Here is a 20,811-nt window from a genome sequence, read left to right as displayed (position 1 = left end):
AATTGCACCCGCAGAAAGGATTGCAATCCCTGGAAAAAATTCTACCCTCAAAAATGTTGACATATCCAGACCCTGAGGTGTACTCATTGAGCTACCTCCCCCTGCTGAAGAACCAGTTAGGGGAGTTCCAAAATCAGGCACCCCATCTGAAACAGCTTTACCCAGGCCTACATCCAGCTGGGAAGAACCAGGCTTAGTGAAATCAGAGGAAGATAATTCTCCCTGAACTTCCAAACAGCGCTGACACAAGGTAGCAGGCACTCCTGGCGAGATGCTCGAATATGACAGGCAATGCAAAGAGAAAGGCGCTTAGATTTCTTTGGTCTAGGCACCATTAGGCTGACAGGGCGTGAAGTGGTGACTGGAGGCATGCATCTGTGGGGTTTTTTTTAAATGACCGAAAATTAAGCATCTAAGGCTAGAAGCCGTAAAAAGCTTAAGCACACAGCAACACTCAACTTGTGCGTACACATAAGCATGCAGCCACTAATGGCGCCGCTTAACTTGGACGCACAGACCACTAGGCCCGACTAAGCGCCCAAAAACCGGACGCACAATCTGGACACACAGCTAGGCACAGTCACCAACTGACAATCCTATAGAGGACAGCCTATAGAAAGTGCAGGAAACGCCATTGAGGCCTACCATGTCACATGCAGTGATAAAGCCTCAGAGCGGGGCCTAGCCTACAGAGGCTGCTCCACTCATCAGGCTGCCAGTAGGTCCAACATTGGAATGGAGCATCCAGCAGGAGACTGCGGGGAAGGAGGAAGCCCTTCACCAAAAAAACCTCTCCTTCTCTGTCTCTGTATTATTATTATTATTTTTTTTTTTTAACTTACCTGAGCTCAGCCTTACCCAGCTGAGTACAGAGATGGTCTCCAACTACGGAGGGAGAGAGCATATACCATCACCCCTGTGCTCGGCTTCCTGCACCCGTTACCTTTCAGTTGTTTAAACAGCTAAGTCCATGCCAGCTGAAAACCAGCTACCAGAGCAAGGCACACCTCTTGAGGGTCCATAGCAATCACCTCAGGAATTCTCAACTGGGGGAGGAACCATTTGGTATCACCGCAGGAGAACATGGCGAATTAATTTTCCTTATTTCTCCTTTTCAAATCGAAGCAAACCCCACTGTGGAGATGCACGTCCACCATCTACTGGAGATGGAGAATACTGGCAGGCTGTCACTGCGGGGATATATATAGTGTGACTTCAGTTTGCTTTGTCTCCATCTTCTGGTAGAGGTGCATAACCCATTTGTTCTGGGTTCATCTGACTGGGTGCTAAGAAAAAAGGAAATAAAAAGATTTCTCTGACTGCATCTGCGGAAGGGAGACACAACCCACTGTCTGGACTGATCCAGGTATGTACAGGGAATAGGAATTATTCAGAAAAGAGAATAAAACTGAGAATATAAAGCCTCTCTATAAATGCATGCTATGACCACAACTTCAGTATTGTGTATGGTTCTCATCAGCCCATCTCAAAAAAAAAATAAATAAATAAAAAAGAAAATATATATATATAGCAGAACTAAAAGAGGTACGGAGAATGGCAGCAAAGACAAAAGAGGATGGAACAGCTCCGCTGCATGGTGAAGGCTGTTCATCTTGAAGAAGAGATGCCCTAGTAGAGATTTATAAAATCAGGAGTGGGGTGGAACAAGTTATTAGGGAATGGTTATTTACCCTTTCTAATATGAGGCTAAAGGGACACAATTCAACTGTGGCCTTTGTTGTCAGAGGATGTGGTTTAGGCTTTAAAAAAAGCTTGGACAAATTCCTAGAGGCCAGGTGCTTGAATAATCATGAGAGTGTGAGACATAGAATGGATTGCCACATTAAGACTGCCCGCGTACTCCCAAGCCAGCCTGCTTGGCCACTGGGATCCTGGGCTCAATGGATCAATGTCCTGACCCAGCATGGAACTTTTCTACTTTTAGAAAAACTGCAAGGAGGTGTCCTGAGGACTATGTTTAGGTCATGGGAGGAACCCAGCTTGTGCATGTGACATTTTTTACAGGTACATGCACTATTTTACCTGTATGGCGCACCTGCCCACACAAACAAATACATGCAAAGCATGCGGTCTCTTTTAATATGCACGCTTTCTGCTCATTTACAAAGCCAAAGTACCAAGGTAATTTACAAGTGACAAGCTACTTGAAGATTGTCCTAGGAAAAGATTGTCCTAGGAAAAGATTGTCTTGGGAAAAGTTATAGTCTGAATTTTTCACACCTTTGTGCTGGGAAATCCATAGAGCACGGCCATAAACCCTCACTCCCATTCCAGGCTTCCCATGAAATTTTCCATTTCTCTAGAGAGTTCTACTGGCATACCAGTCCTGCAGAAAATGGAGCTCTTTGCAAGGTGTCATGAGATGGTGCAGTATATAAGCTCTTGAGACCACGTGTCCCTTGTTCAGATAAGCTTTATATTAGTACAAATGGTTTCATATCCTGTGCAGACAAACCATGACAGACATAACTTCAGCAAACTATCCATTGTAACCAAATGCATAAAAAGCTGGAGAAAAGCCTCCAGCCCAATATGGTACCTGGGGCAAAGACAGGCGAACGGTAGATTTAAAAAAATGTACTTGGGAACGGTCAGCTTTTTTTTTTAAATGTATTTTACAGAGGAAATCAGCCAAATGTACACTGCATAAATTTGTTTTAACTGCATAAACAAGAAGAGAGCCAAACCCCTACCCTTATGTATGCTGCAAAAGGGATTCGGAAATGACACGAGCCAGCATTTTTGCTTTCCAGCCTCCCGTTCCTCTGCTGGCGAGTTACCGCACACATTGTGAGGAGAAGGGAAAGGGTCCAGTGAGCGGAGCGGGGGGGGGGGGGGGGGGGGGGGAATCACCTTGCTTTTCGCAAGAGTGACTTTTGTGTTCTTCTCCCTCTCATCTCTTTCCTAGTACTCTTTTACATTTCCTGCATTTAACTCTCTCCTCTCAAAGAGCCCAAACCCCTTTTTCCATTGTTCTTTGACGGAGGTCTTGTTTATTCGCTTTCACTCAATGGAGATTTTTTTGTGGATTTGCAAAAGGAAATTTCCAGGTCTTTCACTACAGCTGCCTCATGCCATAAAATGCGCAGACTCTGTTTGTAAACTTAAAATTACAAACAGGACTTTAAGTGATGATACATGAAGGACTGAATATGCCTGCGGTTCAAGGTATTCTACAGCCTTTGCACATTGACACCAACAATACTCCAGTCGACGGCACTGCATTTTGACAGATGCAAAGGAGAACCACTTATATTCACTGTAAAAATTATTTCTGCTCTCTCTGCTCCCAGCAAAAATTTAAAAAAAATGTAATTACAGCACATAAACCCCATCTATTCTGAATTAGGATCAGAAAGCAAAAATGAATTGAATGTTTCAGCAGAGAGAGAGCTGGTTACACTATGGGTAAAGGAAACTGGAAATAGTAATACCACAGAATGCCATCTCATCACTTGGAATTATCTACAGGCTCAGCTCTGAAGAGGCAGCTTTATGGAAAAATGCAATCTAATTACAGTGCTGGCCATGCACCAATCAAGAACATGCATTTCATACAACAGGGGCTGCCATGGCTTGGAGGATGCAGAAGATAGGTCGTCAGTGCAAATTTGGACACGAGATCTATGAGAAAAGAAAATTAGGTCTTACCGCCAATAATTTTCGTTCCTGTAGTACCAAGGATCAGTCCAGACGCCTGGGTTTTGCCTCCGCACCAGAAGATGGAGACAGAGCCAAACTTGTCAGGCTCCGTATACATACCAGGGTGCCACCCACAGCCTGTCAATATAACGTAATGTCAAAACAGAAAGCCCTGAAACTGAAAACTAACTAAATACCGGAAGCTTAACCGGAGAACCCTGGGCTCACTGTCCCCAACGAGGGACCTGCTCCAGAAAACAGAGATACAAATATAGAGCAACTGAACTGCATGAAAAGTCCCCCAAAAACCTCACATAAGGAACACAGCGGACTCTCCGAGACTGAGAAAGTATTGAGGGCGGGACTCTGGACTGATCCTTGGTACTACAGGAACAAAAATTATCAGAGGTAAGACCTAATTTTCTTTTCCCTGTATGTACCGGATCAGTCCAGACTCCTGGGATGTACCAGAACTGAGACTACTTGGGATGGGCTCCGGAGAGGCCCGCTCTTAAAACGCTTGCTCCAAAGTTGCCTTCCCTTGAGCCCTGGACATCCAGACGATAATGACGCGCAAAAGTATGCAAGGATTTCCAAGTTGCAGCCCTGCAGATCTCCTGCGGCGAAATATGCATACACTCTGCCCAGGAAGCCGCCTGGGAATGCGTCGAATGAGCCTTGAGACCCTGTGGTAGAGATCTACCACTGAGTAAATATGAGGAATCTATGGCCTCCTTCAACCAACGGGCAATAGTGGTCTTGGAGGCCATATTGCCCCTACTTGGACCCTGACAAAGTACAAAAAGGTGGTCCAATAAACGGAAGTCATTAGTCACTTCCAAGTATCGCAGCAGAACTCTACACACATCCAACTTCTTCAGATCCCTTGAAACAGGATCCACCCCATGAGGTCCGCGAAGGAGGGGAGATCCACCGACTGGTTCAAATGAAACGAAGAGACCACTTTCGGAAGAGACAAGGGAACCATGCACAGAGTAACTCCTGCTTCAGAAAACCGCAAGAAAGGCTACCTACAGGACAAGGCCTGAAGTTCTGACACTCTTCTAGCGGAAGCGATTGCTACCAAGAATACTGTCTTCAAAGTAAGGTCCTTGAGGGTCGTCCTTTTTAACGGCTCAAAAGGAGGAGCACACAGGGCATTGAGAACCACATAGAAACATAGAAATGACGGCAGAAGAAGACCGAATGGCCCATCCAGTCTGCCCAGCAAGCCTCACACATTTTTTCTCTCATTCTTATCTGTTACTCTTAGCTCCTTGTTCTATTCCCCTTCCACCCCCACCATTAATGTAGAGAGCAGTGATGGAGCTGCATGCAAGTGAAATATCTAGCTTGATTAGTTAGGGGTAGTAGGGGCAGTAACCGCCGCGATAAGCAAGCTACACCCATGCTTATTTGTTTTACCTAGACTATGTTGTACAGCTCTTGTTGGTTTTTTTTTTTTTTTTCTTCTCCCCTGCTGTAGAAGCAGAGAGCCATGCTGGATATGCATTGAAAGTGAAGTATCAGGCACATTTGGTTGGGGTAGTAACCGCCGTAACAAGCCAGCTACTCCTCGCTTTGTGATTGCGAATCCTTTTTTTTCTTCACCCCTGTCGTTGAAGCTATGCAGGATATGCGTGAAGCATCAGTTTTTTGTTTTTGTTTTTTTTTTTCCCCTGCCGTTGAAGCAGAGAGCTATGCTGGAAATGCGTGATGTATCAGTCTTTCTCCCATGCCGATGCAGCAGAGAACCATGCTGGATATGCATGGAAAGTGAAGTATCAGGCACATTTGGTTTGGGGTAGTAACTGCCGTAACAAGCCAGCTACTCCCCGCGTTTTGAGTGCGAACCCTTTTTCTTCTCCTTTGCCGTTGTAGCAGAGAGCTCTGCTGGATGTGTGAAGTATCAGTTATTCTTCTCCCCTGTCATTGAAGCAGAGAGCTATGCTGTATATGCATTGAAAGTGAAGTATCAGGCATATTTGGTTTGGGGTAGTAACCGCCGTAACAAGCCAGCTACTCCCCTCTTTATGAGTGCAAATCCTTTTTTCCATTACCTCTTGCTGTTGAAGCTTAGAGCGATGTAGGAGTCACAGTAAGCATGTGTATGTTTATTTAATAAGGGTATTGTGTCAATAGCCATCATTCTGGCGAGTCACCCACTCTTCATTGGTGGCCTCTTGACTTTATGGATCCGCAGTGTTTATCCCACGCCCCTTTGAAGTCTTTCCTTCCTTCAAGTTCCAGGATGGACACGGAACCTTCAAGGGCGGGTGCAACCGATTCGCCCCCTTCAAGAACCGGACCAAATCAGGATGTGCCGCTAGGGTTCTCCCTTTGAGAAACCCCTGAAAACAACCAAGAGCCGCTACCTGTACTCTCAAAGAACCACAGGATAGGCCCTTAGCTAAGCCATCTTGTAGAAAAGCCAAAATGGCGGAAACGAATGCTCGGGTAGAAGGAATCAAACACTGAACACACCAAGATTCAAAGACCTTCCACACTCGTACATACGCTAAGGAAGTTGACTTCTTACGTGACCTCAGCAAAGTAGAAACCACGGCATCCAAATAGCCTTTGTTCTTTAGACGACATCTTTCAAAAGCCATGCTGCTAGACAAAAGCGATCTACCTGATCGAAACACACGGGTCCCTGATGGAGGAGATCCGGGAGGTACGGAAACCTCAGCGGCCCCTCCGGGGCTAGATTGACGAGATCTGCAAACCAGGGCTGCCATGGCCATTCGGGGGCCACCAGAATGACCTTGAATGGATGGGCCTCTATGCGCCGAAGGATCCTGCCGCTCAGAGGCCAAGGAGGGAAGACATACAGAAGAATTGTTGGCCAGGGCAATGCCAAGGCATCCACTCCTTCTGCCCCTGTGTCCCTTCGATGGGCGAAGAACCTTGGGGCCTTGGTGTTCTGGAAGGTCGCCATCAGATCCATGGCCGGCGTGCCCCATCTGTCGCAGTTGAGTTGAAAGGCCCTGTCCGCCAATTCCCACTCGCCTGGGTTGAGTTGATGATGGCTCAGGAAGTCCACATGCACGTTGTCGACCCCTGCGATATGGGATGCCGCTATGCTGACCAGATGACACTCCGCCCACTGCATCAGAAGGCGAGCTTCGAAGGCCACCGGCTGACTCCTGGTTCCCCCTTGACGATTGATATAGGCCACTGTGGTCGCATTGTCGGAGAGGACCCTGACCGACTTTCCCTGAAGGAGGAGGAGGAAGGCCTGCAACGCCAGTTGCACCGCCCTGGTCTCCAGTCGATTGATCGACCAGCGAGACTCGGTCAAAGACCAGAGTCCCTGAACAGACTTCCGTAAGCAAACCGCTCCCCAACCGAGGAGGCTCGCATCCGTGGTGACCACCGTGCATTCCGGCGTCATGAGGGGCACTCCCTGGCGAAGGTTGGTCGAGCACAGCTACCATCCTAGGCTGAGATGAGCCGGCTGCGTCAATGGTAACGGGAGGTAAAATTGTTCGGACACTGGGCTCCAACGGGAAAGCAACGTGTACTGTAAGGGCCACATGTGCGCAAAGGACCAGGGAACCAGATCCAGCGTTGACGCCATGGAACCTATCGTCTGTAGATAATCCCAAACCGTTGGCGGCTGTTTCAGAAGTAAGGATCGAACCTGCCCCTGCAATTTGCGACAACGCTCCGACAAGAGGAAGACCGCCCCTCGGCGAGTATCGAACAACGCTCCCAAAAACTCCAGAGGCTGAGAGGGAATGAGATGACTCTTGGTGGTGTTCACTACCCAGCCTAGGGAACACAACAGCTGAAGTACTCAAGAGATCGCCGACCGACAGAGGGACTCAGACTTCGCCCGAATCAACCAATCGTCCAGGTACGGGTGTACCAGCAATCCTTCTTGCCGAAGCTGCGCCGCCACGACCACCATGATCTTGGTGAAGGTTCTGTGAGCTGTGGCCAGACCAAATAGCAAGGCTTGAAACTGGTAGTGCTTCCCCAAGACGTAGAAACAAAGGTACCTCTGGTGATCCTCTCTGATTCCAAATGTGAAGATATGCTTCCGTGAGATCCAGGGACGCCAGAAATTCCCCCGGACGCACTGAAGCGGTGACAGAACGCAACGTCTCCACGCAAAAACGCGGAATCCACAGGCACCTGTTGACGCACTTGAGATCTAGAATGGGCCGGAAGGCCCCTTCCTTCTTTGGAATGACGAAATAAATGGAGTAATATCCTCTTCGTTGTTCCCAATGTGGGACCGGCACAATTGCTCCCAGAGCCAGTAGCCGCTCCAAGGTCTGCTGGACCGCTTGGCGCTTGTCTGCGTTTCCGCAAGGCGACGGGAAATATCGTGGGCGGGGCTGGCGTGCAAAATCTAAGGTGTAGCCCTCCAAATCCTCATGGTCCGATGGACCTTCCAATGAATCCGAATCCTCCTGTGGGGGAAGGGCCCTCGGCGGTCCTGCCGTGGCCCCCCGTCGGGGGTGTCCCGGATCCGTCGGGTGTGACCCCTCGGGTCTACCTTGCGCCGATGAGGGACGTTTGTGGGCCTTACAAGCCCTATGCATGGCCAAAATAAACTCTGAAGAGAAGGAGGAGCAGGAGACGTCCGATTTGGTTCCCATGACGTCCCCTGCTCCGTCCCCCAAAGGGCCCGCGGGGGAAGCCGGCCCTGGGACTGGCCTTTGCAGAGAAAGGGAGGGCGGTGATTTCCTGCCCCCCTCCCCCCACACCAGCGGTGAAGTGATCGGGGCTGCTGGTAAAACCGGCGGCAAAATGACGGCTTTTGCCGCGCCTGCCTGGAGCCTTTTAGGGAGATGTGCGGAGAGAGCTCCGACCGTGACTGTCAGGGCGCTCCGCCTGACCATCGCCCCCCCGCGCGAGCCCCAAAGTCCCTTCGTCGCCAGGGATGCAGGCTGAGCACAGCCCATCCCTGGACAGCCGCGCGCGCGCCAACCCGCAGGCCGTGTCACGTGGCATCGCAGGTCGGACTGTGCTGCCGGCTTCTGCAAAAATGAAAAATCAACACTCGGAGGGTGAAGAAAGGGATCGGGAGAAGACGAAAACAAAGAAAAAATAACACCGCTGGATTGCTGCCGCGAGACGCAAAAACAACTTACCTTTTTTTTTTTTTTACAATGACGCTGTCCCCCGGCGAGTGCTGAAGCGGCCTGGTTGGGTTGAGTGAGCTGGTCTCCCCGGTATCACCCCGGCTGGGCCGGTTCTCACCACAGGGTCCTCGACCCTAGGCCACAGCAGCCCCCTCGGGACCCGGCAACCCCCTGGGAGGCTCAGGCCCGATCCATTGGCCAACCTGCGAAAAGAATAACTTACTTTTTTTTTTTTTTTTTTTTTAAATACAACTTTACTATAAGGAGAAAAGGGAAGAGACAAATCCTAGCTAGCCCCCTTACTCCCCTTACACTAACACCCAATTTGGATCAGTAGAGACTGTGGGTTAATCACCTGGCCATCTGCTGGAGACAGAGTTATACTGACAGGCTGTGGGTGGCACCCTGGTATATATATGGAGCCTGACAAGTTTGGCTCTGTCTCCATCTGCTGGTGCAGAGGCAAAACCCAGGAGTCTGGATTGATTTGGTACGTACAGGGAACAATGGTTCTAGCAGCCAATCTTTGCACAATAAGATGTACTCCCTTGAGCCCTATTGTAAAGCACCTACAATCTTCCATTACTAGATGTTTCAATACTGATACTTAAATTTTCAATCACAGTATTATTAGTTTGGTCTGGTCCCTAGCAAAGAAAAAGTGATGCAGATAGAGCCACAATCTGTGCTGGCCACAGAGAGGGGAAAAAATGGGTGACTCTCACACTGTTAGCAGTAGGGTGGCTATAGGCAAACGGCCCAACTTGTGTTTTCTGCTATTTCTTAGCACCAAATGTATACTGGACCCTAAAAATACTACTATAATTACAATGCACTTCTAGCAAATCTATTGTGCTTAACACCATTTGCAACTCCTTGCGGATGCTTGGCCTTAAATTTCTGGGCTGTTGGGAGTAGCACATTTACAGAGACCACAGATTGTAAATTTTCAAAAAAATTTATTTTATTCACTCTTATCTTGTATTTGTCATTCTGAATTGGACAAAAAGCTTGCAAGTTCAGAATTTATTCACAAAAATACTGAACACCAACCTTACAATTCTCTTCTTCCTTAGTATGACAAAAACACAATGGCAAACTGTACCCCTAGCACAACTGTCAGCCCAGCTGCCAAACTTAGGAACTACATAAAAAATAAAAAAAAACCCACAGAGCATGAAACAGAACTGCAGTACATAATGGACGCTGTCGAACACTGACTGTCCTTAATTGTTACAAACCAGTCATGCATGAAATAAACGTACATACAACAAATCAGAATGGAATTCGTTTGCATGTGAACCGAATAGCCAGAAACAAAGTCCAGTGTTTAGCACACAAGGACCAGAATTACCTAAATGCTGGTATAACTATAAGGAATTAATCACTAAGAAAAACAGCCTTTTCTAACTGAAGACAGTACTGTAATGTCTGCATAAAGATTAGGGTCTTCACGGATGGGGATATTGGCATTTAGCCTGCTCTCCCATATTACTGAGCACTGATCCCAACAGGCCAAAAAAGATCAGGTTTGGTTTTTTTTTTTCCCCATTTTGCAAATAAATATGAAGCACAATACGTTCCATCTTGTACTGTTGTACATCCGACACGGCTCCATGTTTCAACCTCATTTGCAGCAGGGGTTAAAGCATACTTTTAACGTCTTTTCTTCGGCATACATGCTTTATTCCCACATATAGATGAAGCAGAAACACGAAGCCATGATAGGTGCACAACATTTGAAGTTAAGAAGTACCACAGTTCGTTAGTGTTTTTCAGATGTTACAAGAAAGAAGTGGGTAATTTGGTGTTGTGGAATGGTATTTTCTTACTCTAGCTGATTTGGACTGTGTGATTTTTGTATTTCTGTAAAATCTGACAGTTAAATATACCATAGATTATTACAAAATATATTTTTAATATTTGAAACTCTTTCTAGACTAAAATCTGTTCACTACTGCTGACCATTATATATTATTATATAAATTAAAGTGTTTTTACAACTTATAGTTCTTTCCATGAAGGATCCAACAATGCAAGAAACCAGGTTTCCTGTTAGAATAGCCCATGTCTTTCTGGTGACAATAAGCTGTAGTGTAACACTTTTGCAAACTAACCAGCTTTAGGCCTCAGCCTGGCCTGAAAAGTCAAGCAATTTCAGTTCTACAATGTTATTTTAATTCTGGTTAGATAGTTTTAGGGGCATACTGAAATATTTGCGAGGAACACATGCCTCCCCTTCTGCTGGAAGAGACTGAAGCGGCTAATCCCAGACTCAACCAGACTCTTTACTGTTCAATTTTAAAGGTGTTAACACTGTAAAAACTTTTAACATTTGTAGATTACTCTCAAGCAAAGTTAGCGCGGTGCTTTTACAGCTACATGGATACCAACCAGCCAAAAGAAAACCTAGGAAGCTGTGGACACCGAGTAAGCGTCAGCAAATGCCAGAGGAGAGAAAATAGCTTCAGAACAGTAGGGTGACATCTTTTGACTAGCAATATCCTTAACTTTTAGGATGTTAAAAGCAAAGGGAGAGGAGAAACCCCCCTCTCCCAATAAATTTAGTTTGATTTTAGACAACCGAAGACTTGCTTTGGATAAATCACACAACTGCGAAAATCAGATTAAGCAGTACAAATTATCCCAGGTCAGCTGTATGACTGTGGAAGCAGGAATGCAAATTTGCCAATGACAAGGTTGCCCAGAGATACAACAGAAGTTGCCCCACTCCCTTTCCCAGGGACTGCAAACAGTTTGAAATCAGAACATTTAAAACGGGAGAAAAAAACATCCTCACATCCCAGCAACAGTATCTTTTTGATAGAAGTTGGTGCAGCTGTACAAGTGCTCAATAGAACTACATTTTATAAAAATTTTATATAAGCAAACAAAATATTCATCTTTGGCATGTCATTCTCTATATATTTTTAAAGTCAAGTGCACCCCATTGTGTTTTACACTGCTGTAGAACCCCAAAACCTAAGACTATAAATCAAAATTATGAAGTATTTTCTCCATAACTACAATGCAGGAAAAGATCATTAAAATAGCTGGTCCCACAGACTACTTTTAAATACTAAATTTCTTTTACTTCCTCGTGAATGCCACTGCCACACTTGCAAATACTTCTAGCAAAAAATACAAGTTGCATTCATCTATCTTCCATCCAAAACAGAATCCCAAAGAAGTCTGTAATTATAAAACTTCTGAAACATGAATACAATCCCCTCGGGGAGTGAAAATGTTTGTCTATCAATTCTGGTAGACGAGCTGACTGATAGCTTTAACGGGGAGATAGAAAGAGGCCAATGTGATTTTTACTGTTACCCAATTACAAATGGGCAGGCAGAGGCACAGAGAGACACATTAACTTGTGAAAGATCGCACAGTAAATCAGTGGATCCTCCTGATTTACAGATCACTGCTTTAACTCCTACCCTGCACCTCTCGCAAATTCTTCTTGGCACCCAGTGCAGAAAACAAGTCGAACATAAATTACATGGCAGTGCATTTTTTTTTTCAGTGCCACCTCTTAGGACAATGAGGGCTATCCTCAAAATGGGTAAAAGGGCCTTTCAAAGTTGCTACTGCAGCAGACGAGGAGCTGTTCTGAGACCTTTACTCGAACTTCTCATCTCCTTCTTCCACATCTTTCAGGCTGAGGACCTCCAAGGTGCCTTTCCCCTTTGTCTCACACCGAACCAGGTCATCAAGCTCTCGGAAACAGCCTGGATCAATCAAGCAGACCTGAAACAGGTCACAGAAACTTATTTTCAAAAAGCACAAAGGCAAAGCATTTGTTCCTGCTAAATTTGCTTGCTTTGGGTTTTCTTATAACAATTTTATGGATTGCTTGTAAGCAAAGAGATTATTATTGTACTGAATCAGCCAATGAAGACATTTCTCTGAATACTATAAGGATATTTAAAATATAGTTATATATCCTACTCTATGTCATAATCAATTATTGTGGCATAGAGAACACTCTTATATCGATAAAGACTTCTCTCAGTAACATACAGCTCTGCCTCCTCACTTTAAAAATCCAAATCAGGCACCACTATGCATATTAGCTTATGACAGTGATTACCAGTCTCTGTACATATGACAGATTGTCTTGTACCACGTTCTATTGCAATTACTGGCAGATGATTCTATTTTTTTGAAAAATTAAAATATTAAAAATCAAGTGCTTTTATTTGCAACTTGTTACCACTTTTCTATTTTCAGCCACTTCAAAGTGGATAACTGCAGATATTTTGCTGTCCTGAGGGCTCACAATCTCAGTTTGCACCTAAGGCAATGGAGGATGACGTGACAGTGGGATCTGAACCCTGGTTTAGCTGGTTCACAGCCCACTGCATTTGTTTTAAACAAACGAAAAAGCTCCTGAGGAAACTGAATTATAGAATTTGCTCTTCAAACCATGAAGCCACCCTGGGTGGTTCTAAACTGTGCAGATTTAATTTTGATCTTACAATTTCCAGCTCTTCATCAAAATCTTCACTTTCAATGACTTTGATGAGTGGCTTCAACTTCTCTTTCAGCTTCTTTCCATCTTTGGCTGGGAGAATAAAACGCAGCCTCATGTGGGCACGTTCGATCTGCATTGTCTCCTTTAACTGTCTGATCACATCCAATGCCTAGCAAAGAAAGACAAGGAAAGGGTAACTCGGCTTGCATTCATACACTGTAGCTTGTGCATGGAGCACAAGCAGGGGCTAGACAAGGATTGTCTTTAATTTCTGGGGATCCTGCATGAGAGATAATATCACAGTGTTACAACTAGTGATTTATACTCTTAGCATATAGGTTCTGGACTATACAATTTGTACTGTAATTTACAATGAATTCAATAATTCTACAATTTTAGCAAACAGTAGCATTCTGAGTTTGCTGAAGCATATCTCACACTGAAAAATACCGTACAGACAGACTGCTTAAAGTGTGTATGGCTTTTAAGGAAGAAGTAGTAAGATCAAGCATTTTGCAACTGCACTAATATGCACCAAGGTGAGCACTCTAGTGGGATAAACCACACTTGGGGCATGCAGCGATTATAATATTCACAACTGATCATGCAATGTGGCTTAATTCCAAAGGAAGTTCACAAGCTCTTGTTGTGTTTCCAGTTTATGCTGCTTGGTTCTAGATTATTGGTTTCCCAGGCCAGCTGAAGTTCATGAACTCTGATAGCCTGCAATCCAACTGTTGCTTTATGGCGTATGGTAACCATGTACTAATAAACCATGTAAGGGACATCTCCAGCCCTGATATTTTATAATGAGTAATAATGTGTGCAGAAAGTCAGATTTCCATACACCAACCTGCTGTTTTGTACTCTTGGTAGCTTTGACTGAATAATGGATATCCTTCATTGCTCGTTCTATCAGATTTACAGTGTAAGGTCGCTTTGTTTCAGGATTGACACATTTATCAGCTACAATGGTTGCAATATCTCTGAACATCTGCTCCAGCTGTGTATGTCGCTCCTTTTCCGATACCTGCAATTCTCCTTTTGCTAAAATCTGAAAGTAAACAATCATGAAGTATAATAAACAAAGCAAAATAGTGCCAAGCTCATGGCCATGGCATAAAAAAAAGCTACATGAAAAGTTAGGGGATTTTATCATAGCTATTTGATCCTTTTTACGTTAAGATCACAAAACTACTAAGAATGAAGGGATTCTTCCCATTTGTGTTTGGATCCAAAAACTTGTTTATGGCTTGAACCCAGTAAGCCTGAGTATATGCCCAGAATATTCCAACCAGAGTGAAATATCTGGGCCATGTCCACACATCAGGCACCTACACATCTTTTTGTTACGGTCCGGGGTACTGATAAGCAGACATTAGGGAAAAAAGTGCAGGACTGCTTCTAAGGCCAAGTCCAAAAGTGAAGCACGTTCAAGCAGCATGGTCTGAATGATCAAGAAGGCTGCTCACCCTGTAAAAATGTAGCTAGCAGTTATTTTGTCTCACAGTTGCTTGGTTTTCATTGTTAATATTACTACCCTTAACATAAGGCTTAGGAGTAAACCTGCACGGAGTGGCAGTTACTACCCTTAACAGACACATGGGGGATTACGTCCATAAGAAGCTTGCTGGGCAGACTGGATGGATCATTTTTTTGTCAATACTATGTTACTATTTATCTTTTTACATCGCAAGCCAGACTCATAGCAAATAAATAGAATGTGCACCCAAAGATTTAAACTAGACTCTCACTTATTGTACATTTCTCATTCTACCCATTTTACCTGGTAACTTTAAATATACTATGAGCATTTACTTTTCTTTAATGGTAAAATATGATTAAAATTTTCCCTACCAATCCACATTCTTGTCCTCCGATACAAAACTTACCTGCTTGCAAATTTCTGTCAAGTCATCTGTTCCAAAGGCTTTGGTGAGATCTTCCTTCTTGGCAACTTGACCTTTTGATACATTTATAAACACTGAGTGGGTCTGCAAAACTTCATCAAGATCTTTCTCCCTGGTAAATGCAAACGTTTAGATATATACATCAAAAACAAATATCGATGAAATGTTATGTTGCTGCATTTTAAATGTAATGGACATTTCTAAATGCTTTTTTAAAATGTATTTTTCTGTCATTCCCATGGACAACTCATGTTCCTGCCTCCTATACCCTGCAGTAGCTGATTCCTTGCCTCCTTATGCCCAGCTAAGTGGATGCACTTACAGTTACTGTTTACAGACTCTAAGTAAGGCGCCTTGTGTCATGGCTAAATTATTTTTCCAGTTTGCCAGAATGGATGAACAATCCCCATTTTACTTCAATTAAATATGAATAAATAGGGAACCTCTGGACTGGCTGCACAGATGACATCAGAAACAGATATTTTACCAATACTATAAAATTAGAACACTTCAACATGATCAGTTTACCAAGGATCAAAGTTACAAATGAATCAGTGCCATGTAAGTCATGAGCATCCTAAATGCCCTCTGAGGATAGGGAAATACTTCGTGTACCTGAATGTAACCTGCTTTGAAGTGCCAAAAAGCAGAATGAAATAAAACAAAACAGAAACAAATCCAAATCTGTTCATTTAAAGATAAATGTATTCATTTGTTGGTGAAAGTAATCAGCACATCTTCTATACTCAGGCAGTGGTACAAACTACAAAAATTCACAAATGGACATTAAAAAAAAAAGAAAGAAAGAAACAGGCATCATAATTCCTTCGTGGATTGTCTACAAGGTGCTCACAGACCGTGGGATGTTCCAATACTGGGAAAAGAGATGGGATTCGGGTTCTTCAACGGGTACAATTCACTTAAGCATTATCAAGAGAGAAGATGAGCTAGACGGGCCTTTGGTCATTCCTAGTCAGACAATTATACTAATTATTCCCAAACCTGTCCCAAGGACTCCGCAACTAGTTAGGTTTTCAGCACCATTATGAATATGCATGAGCCAAATCTGCATGAATCAGAGACCCCGAATTTGCAAATTTATCCCGAAAATCTGACTGGCTCTGTAGGATCACCGGGACGGTTCTGAGAAGCTCGACTGGGTGGGAGCCTAGTACCTATTCTAAGACAAGGGGATGGAGAGGGCGTGTGTGTGGGGTCTATTCCCGGTAAATAAATACATAAATCATGATCTGGTCCAGGAAGAAAAGGGGAGGGGGAGGGGGACGGTTGGAGACCCGGCTCCTACATTCCCTCCCCCACCCCAAACACTTACGCTCCGCTCCTCCAGCTCATCACTTTGTTCTTGTAGCAGGCAATCTCGAATCTCTTGCCGCCCTTCTTCATCCGCACCACGGCCACATTCGTCAGCCGGATCTGGTTGGTCGGGGTGAAGATAGACATCGCGCCACCGCAGCCACCCGGTGGCAAAAACAAGCGCCGTCACCGCTCCAGCCACCGAACGTTGGAACGCACGCACGCACGCGCGCGCGTGTGGGAACACCCCTGCGCAGGCGCTACCCAGTTTGTCCGTTGTTTTTCCCTTGCGGCGCAGTAAAGTTGATTGAAGCGATGCAAACAAGATGGCGGCCCCCAGGAATGTCCGGGTACCTGCGAGTAGTTGGGTTTGATACCGAGCAGGTGAAGGGCTCTTGTGGATGATGTCTGCCTGCTCTTTGAGAAAGCGTGCATAATGAAATCCGGCGCGGTGTCTCGACTGTTGCTGCAGATGTTGCCCGTTTTCGCTGATGAGCAAATGGGTGAGTGTTCAGATTCGGCCGGGCCTGCTGATTGTCACTTGTTTGTATTGAGGCGTTTTTAATGATTAACTTGTATACACATTGACTTTTACTCAAATAGTCAAGTTGTCAAAGTAACTAATATGCGTTAAATGTGAATAAACTGGTTTCTGTTAGTTTAAAAATAGTCCTGTCAGAAACTAGCTAAATTATGTTTGAAAGTCGAACAAAATCTTCATAGTTTTCGGGGGCTGGAAGACTACTGGTTGGAGTTAAGGGAAGCCCTGGCTCCTATACTGACTTGGATTCTGAACTAATTGCAGCTCCTGTTACATTGGACATTTCAGACGAGAGACCGAGAGTCTACGAAAATAACATTATTTAACAAATTAGTTTGTTTCGAACTGTACACGTACACGTGTGTAATGGCGTAATGACTTGTGTTGTAAACTTCTGCCTTTCTGTAACAAAAAAGGTTATTTTTCCATTTACTGTATTTTTTGTTCTTATATTACATATATACTGTTTGGGCACACAATTTATTTTATTTATTTAAATTCTTTTACTATACCGATACTCAGGACGAGGTCTTATCGTACCGGTTTACAATAGAACAGGGGGAAACCAATTAACTATATAGAAAGTAAAGTTACATTAAACAGGGAGCGAAAACATGGGATCTGGAAGACAGGAAAGATATTAAACGATAACAACTGGAGAGTGATAAAATGGTCAATGAAGACAATCGAGTAGCGAGACATAAACAGAATGATTATTAACATAATATATCTTATGTATATATCTTACATAATATACAATCGAGTAGCAAGACAAAAACAGAATGATTTGAGACAAAAACAGAATGATTATTAACATAATATAATCATGTGGAAGGAGGAAACAAGGAGAGGTAAGCTAGGTGGGGTGGTGGCAGGGCAGGGACTGTGAAGGGGAGGGGGGGTAGGAGTTGGGGAAGAGGTCGGAGGGTGAAAGTCAATGTTGGTTGATAAAGGTTCCTTCAACGGTAAGCTTGTGTGAACAGCCAGGTTTTCAGTTTCTTTCTGAAGGAGAGATGGCTTTGTTCCTGGCGTATGTCTGGGGGAAGCGAATTCCAATGTAGCGGACCCGCAATCGAAAGTGCTTGTTTATGAATGGAGTTGTGGACCAAAGATTTGTTGGGGGGGGGCCTTGAGAATCTTTCTGTTCTTCTTAAATATTCTTTTATGTTGCCCTGCGGTCTTCTCTTGTTTGGGTTTTCAGCTCAGTTGGAACTGGCCACTGCTAGGCTATGGTGTCGCGCACCTTCATTCACAACTTTTATCTGTTATTGCAATGACAGTCCTCCGGTGGAGCGCACTGTTAACCCGCGTTTGGACGCACTAGCTTTACCCCTTATTCAGTAAGAGGTAATAGCACATCGAAAACGTGCGTCCAACCCCCCCCCCCGAAACTAATAGCGCAGTAACATGCAAATGCATGTAGATGGCCCTATTAGTTATTGCCGCGCGATTCAGTAAGTAAAATGTGCAGCCAAGCCGCATATTTTACTTTCAGAAATTAGCGCCTACCCAAAGGTAGGTGTCAATTTCTGCCGACACCGGGAAAGTGCACAGAAAAGCAGTAAGAACCAACGCCAGCAAAATTGAGCATCAGCAAACTCGCTGACAGCCACCACTCCTGTCAAAAAAGAGGCGCTAGTGTCCCTAGCGCCTCTTTTTACCGCGGGCCCTCATTTGCATGCGGGCTGATACTAAATCGGGCGCACAGGAGAGTGGCCTGTGCGCTCGCCCGCTCTCCCACGACTTTTACTGCATTGGCCCATTTGTGAATTAAGACAAATCCCTACAAAAAAAAACAAAACAAACCAAAATGCCTAGAACCTTCCTATACCATAACAGCAGTAGTTCTCAGGATTCAAACAGCAGCAACCTTGTCTACAAAAAGACAGCAAAGGCAAGCATTACACCAAGCCTTAGAATGCTCATACACCACCTAGTGGGCAAACAAAACAAGCTGAATTGCTACAAATCTCTACAGAGAAACTACATGTTAGCCAAATTACTGTAACTCTATTACACTTGTGCAACATAGATAGACCCTTACCCAATACAGAATAAGGAACTACAAATTAGAAACAAACATGCAGACAAAACTGAAATGGGAAGCCTGAGAAACCAGATTTTGTGAACACTGGAATACTGAAGAAACCGCAAAATACAAATATATAAGAAATGCATATTTCAATCACTGAAAGTCAAAATTTTTTTTAACCATTGTTTCTAATCAGTTGGTCCCAGTCTCTTTGTTCCCCTTGTCTGTCTTTTCCTAATTCCTTTTTCAGGGTCTTTTATTCTTTCTGTTTCTTCTCTCACCTCTTATCTTCTTTCCCTCCTCCTTCATACACTCACACACGAGACTCTCTCTCACACATATGCTTTCTCTCACACAGGCTCCAATTCTTGCATTCTCTCTCTCATATACGTGCAGGCTCCGTCTCTCACATACAGGCACCCACGTCCTCCCCTCCACAGGCTGTCTCTCACACGGAGGCTCCCATTCTCCCCACAGACACAAACAAGCTCTCCCTCTTACATTTTCTTTCACACACAGGTTCACATACCCACACAGATATACAGGCTTTTGCATGCTCATGCTCTCACACCCACACAGGGTTTAACTCCCACATGCTCTCTCTTTCAAACATACATGCTCTCTCTCTCTCTCTCTCTTACACAGAGGCTCTCACAGCAATATGCTCGCTTTCTCAAAGCTTCTCCACCCCCAAATGTTCTCTCTCATACATACACACACCCAGGCAGGTTCCCATTCACACCTCCTTCCCATTCCACAGCAGGCTCCCCATCTAGAGGAATGGGGAGCCTGTTCTGCTGCTCCTCCTCCTCTTGTGCCGGCCTCTGCACTATACAAAACTCTTGCAGCTAGCACTTCCTCTATGCTGATCTCATGCATCGCGAGATCAGCATAGAGCACACACTATTTATTTTATTTATTTATTTATCAACGCTTTTCTGTATCGACTTTCATGATACAAATCAAATCAAACCGGTTTACAGGGAACAGAGGCATTAACAAACGATAACACTAGTCGCAAAAGTTTGGAATTCCGTAGGGCCAGCACATGAGGCAGAGCAGTTGAATGTACTCTCTCCTGGTGGGGTTCTCTTCTTGGCCACCGGTGGGATGGGGTCCACTGGTGGCCTGTTGGGCCTCCTCTTTCTTTGACCGATGGTGGGATGGGGTCCACAGCAACCTCCTGGATCTCATTCTCTTCCCGGCCACTTGTAGGATGGAAGCCACCCCGGGCCACCTGGCCTGTTTGCTGGGGCCCTGTGACAGGGCCTTTCTTCTCCGGCTGCTAGGCAGTGCTAACTGGATGGGTCTGAGCTCAAAGTGGGTGGGCCAGGGCCCACCTAGGCCCACCCGTGGCTTCGCCACTGGGCCACAGATCACTGATTTCTGTGGGTCACTTGCGCCCTGAATTCAGCCAGGTATCATTATTAAGCCATGCACGTAGCACTGCTACTGAGCCACCAGGCTGGCCTGCTGCTTAAATATGTTGCTATTTTTATGCCTTATCCATACATTTTCCACCTAGCCAGAGTCATGTCTGGTATTTTTTTACCCCACTGCTGGCTATTTAAGCCTTACTCCTATCTCTTCTTTATGTGGGAGGCAGATATATGCAATACATAATTGAGGATTATATCTATCTAGATGGTAGATATGCATGTACTTGCCAGCTTTTTTACATGGACTGTTACAAAATAGCCATAATAGAGCCTGAGGATAGATAAGGACCCATCTGGTTTCCTCAGTTTCCTTCTGCTGCAAAGCCCTAAACACCA

The 20,811-nt window shown here is 44.8% G+C and overlaps 2 protein-coding genes across 2 annotated transcripts in view; one reads left to right on the top strand and one right to left on the bottom strand.

The window, feature by feature from the left end:
• Nucleotides 1–10,220: 10,220 nt before the first annotated feature.
• On the bottom strand, nt 10,221–16,702 carry SBDS (SBDS ribosome maturation factor). Its single transcript, XM_029612262.1, has 5 exons — nt 16,483–16,702; nt 15,132–15,261; nt 14,093–14,293; nt 13,244–13,408; nt 10,221–12,512 (listed from the first exon to the last, which is right to left on the bottom strand). The coding sequence occupies exons 1-5, from the start codon at nt 16,608–16,610 to the stop codon at nt 12,384–12,386; spliced, it is 753 nt and encodes a 250-aa protein (XP_029468122.1). The 5' UTR covers nt 16,611–16,702; the 3' UTR covers nt 10,221–12,383.
• A 68-nt stretch (nt 16,703–16,770) lies between these two features.
• LOC115096939 (S-adenosyl-L-methionine-dependent tRNA 4-demethylwyosine synthase-like) overlaps nt 16,771–20,811 on the top strand; it is a 279,452-nt gene continuing 275,411 nt past the window's right edge. Inside the window, exon 1 of the mRNA XM_029612261.1 lies at nt 16,771–16,966. Coding sequence (XP_029468121.1) covers nt 16,900–16,966 — 67 coding nt within the window. The 5' untranslated portion in view covers nt 16,771–16,899. The remainder of the gene's footprint in view (nt 16,967–20,811) is intronic.

Source organism: Rhinatrema bivittatum, chromosome 8 (assembly GCF_901001135.1).
Source record: "Rhinatrema bivittatum chromosome 8, aRhiBiv1.1, whole genome shotgun sequence".
NCBI classification, from domain to species: Eukaryota; Metazoa; Chordata; class Amphibia; order Gymnophiona; family Rhinatrematidae; genus Rhinatrema; species Rhinatrema bivittatum.
This window is presented reverse-complemented; position numbering and strand designations above follow the sequence as displayed.

Bases quoted from the DNA above. Each gene is read 5' to 3' on its own strand.
- SBDS (XM_029612262.1), bottom strand. From the start codon at position 16,610: ATGTCTATCTTCACCCCGACCAACCAGATCCGGCTGACGAATGTGGCC. The intron at 14,294-15,131 runs GTAAGTTTTGTA...GTTTACTTTCAG, and splicing joins TGACAGAAATTTGCAAGCAG to ATTTTAGCAAAAGGAGAATT. The intron at 13,409-14,092 runs GTTGGTGTATGG...TTTCTTTGCTAG, and splicing joins CCAAGAGTACAAAACAGCAG to GCATTGGATGTGATCAGACA.